Source organism: Bison bison, unplaced genomic scaffold (genome assembly GCF_000754665.1).
Source record: "Bison bison bison isolate TAMUID 2011002044 unplaced genomic scaffold, Bison_UMD1.0 scf7180017854887, whole genome shotgun sequence".
Classification (NCBI taxonomy): domain Eukaryota; kingdom Metazoa; phylum Chordata; class Mammalia; order Artiodactyla; family Bovidae; genus Bison; species Bison bison.
The window spans coordinates 4,339-5,388 of NW_011485460.1; the positions used below are offsets into that span (position 1 = coordinate 4,339).

Below are 1,050 nucleotides of genomic sequence, written 5' to 3' on the forward strand. Positions count from 1 at the left end.
GGCTGACCTTGCTCGTGTTGTCTGCAGATCATCAGGGAAGACGTGTTGGATGATCTCCTGAAGCACTACCTCAGGGAGGAAGGTTTGTCCATGAGAGATAACTTACAGAAATATATGTGATGAGGGTTTCTGGAGGTCGGCCCGGAATGGACAGCCGAATAGTAGCTGGGACACTGTACTTTCTTTCACAAATGGGGATGCTCTGGCTCATGCTAGCTGGCTGCGGGGTCAGAACTTGGGTAATGCATGTAGCAGGTGACTTGCTGAGACTGGAAGCTTGGGGGATTCATTGTGTCCATGAGCGAAGTAAGTCCGCCTCTCAGCTGTGTTTACAGCATGAGAGTCCTACGTGATAGGACTTGAGGCAGGGTTAATTAAGTGTCTGTATCAGAAACATCTGTCCGTGGGTCCTGCCATCCCCTGGCCTCCTGCTGCTCACTGAGTTTGAGATTGCCTGGGCACCGAGAAAGCATCTCTCCATGTCAGCTGAGCCCAGATGTCCTTGTTTTCTGGTCCCCTGAAGGAATGCACAGGCAATGGATCCGGCCAACATGACCTGTACTGTGCAGCTGTCCATGGTGATTGGAGAATGCAGGACGCAGCTGCATGTCATACAGCTGATCATGGCAAGTGCTTCCAACCCTGCCCACTGCTCTGCAGGTCGGCCCCTGTCACTAGCAAATGCCAAGTTTTTGTAAACTTTGAGGATAAGTCACAGAGTTAGATGGAGAAGGCAATGGCACCCCACTCCAGTACTCTTGCCTGGCAATGCCCATGGACAGAGGAGCCTGGTAGGCTGCAGTCCATGGTGTCCTGAAGAGTCAGACATGATTGAGCGACCTCCCTTTCACTTTCACTTTCATGCATTGGAGAAGGAAATGGCAACCCACTCCAGTGTTCTTGCCTGGAGAATCCCAGGGACGGGGGAGCCTGGTGGGCCACCATCTACGGGGTCGGACATGACTGAAGTGACTTAGCAGGAGTAGCAGCACAGAGTTAGAAGTGCAACATGACATGATTATTGAGCAAGTGAAAGAAAACAACCAGGAC

At 51.7% G+C, this 1,050-nt stretch overlaps 1 protein-coding gene across 1 annotated transcript in view; it reads left to right on the plus strand.

The window, feature by feature from the left end:
* The window catches only part of LOC105001290 (testis-specific Y-encoded protein 1-like), a 1,862-nt gene extending 1,742 nt beyond the window's left edge, over nt 1-120 (plus strand). The window contains 1 exon segment of the mRNA XM_010857477.1: nt 28-120. Coding sequence (XP_010855779.1) covers nt 28-120 — 93 coding nt within the window.
* Nucleotides 121-1,050: the final 930 nt, after the last annotated feature.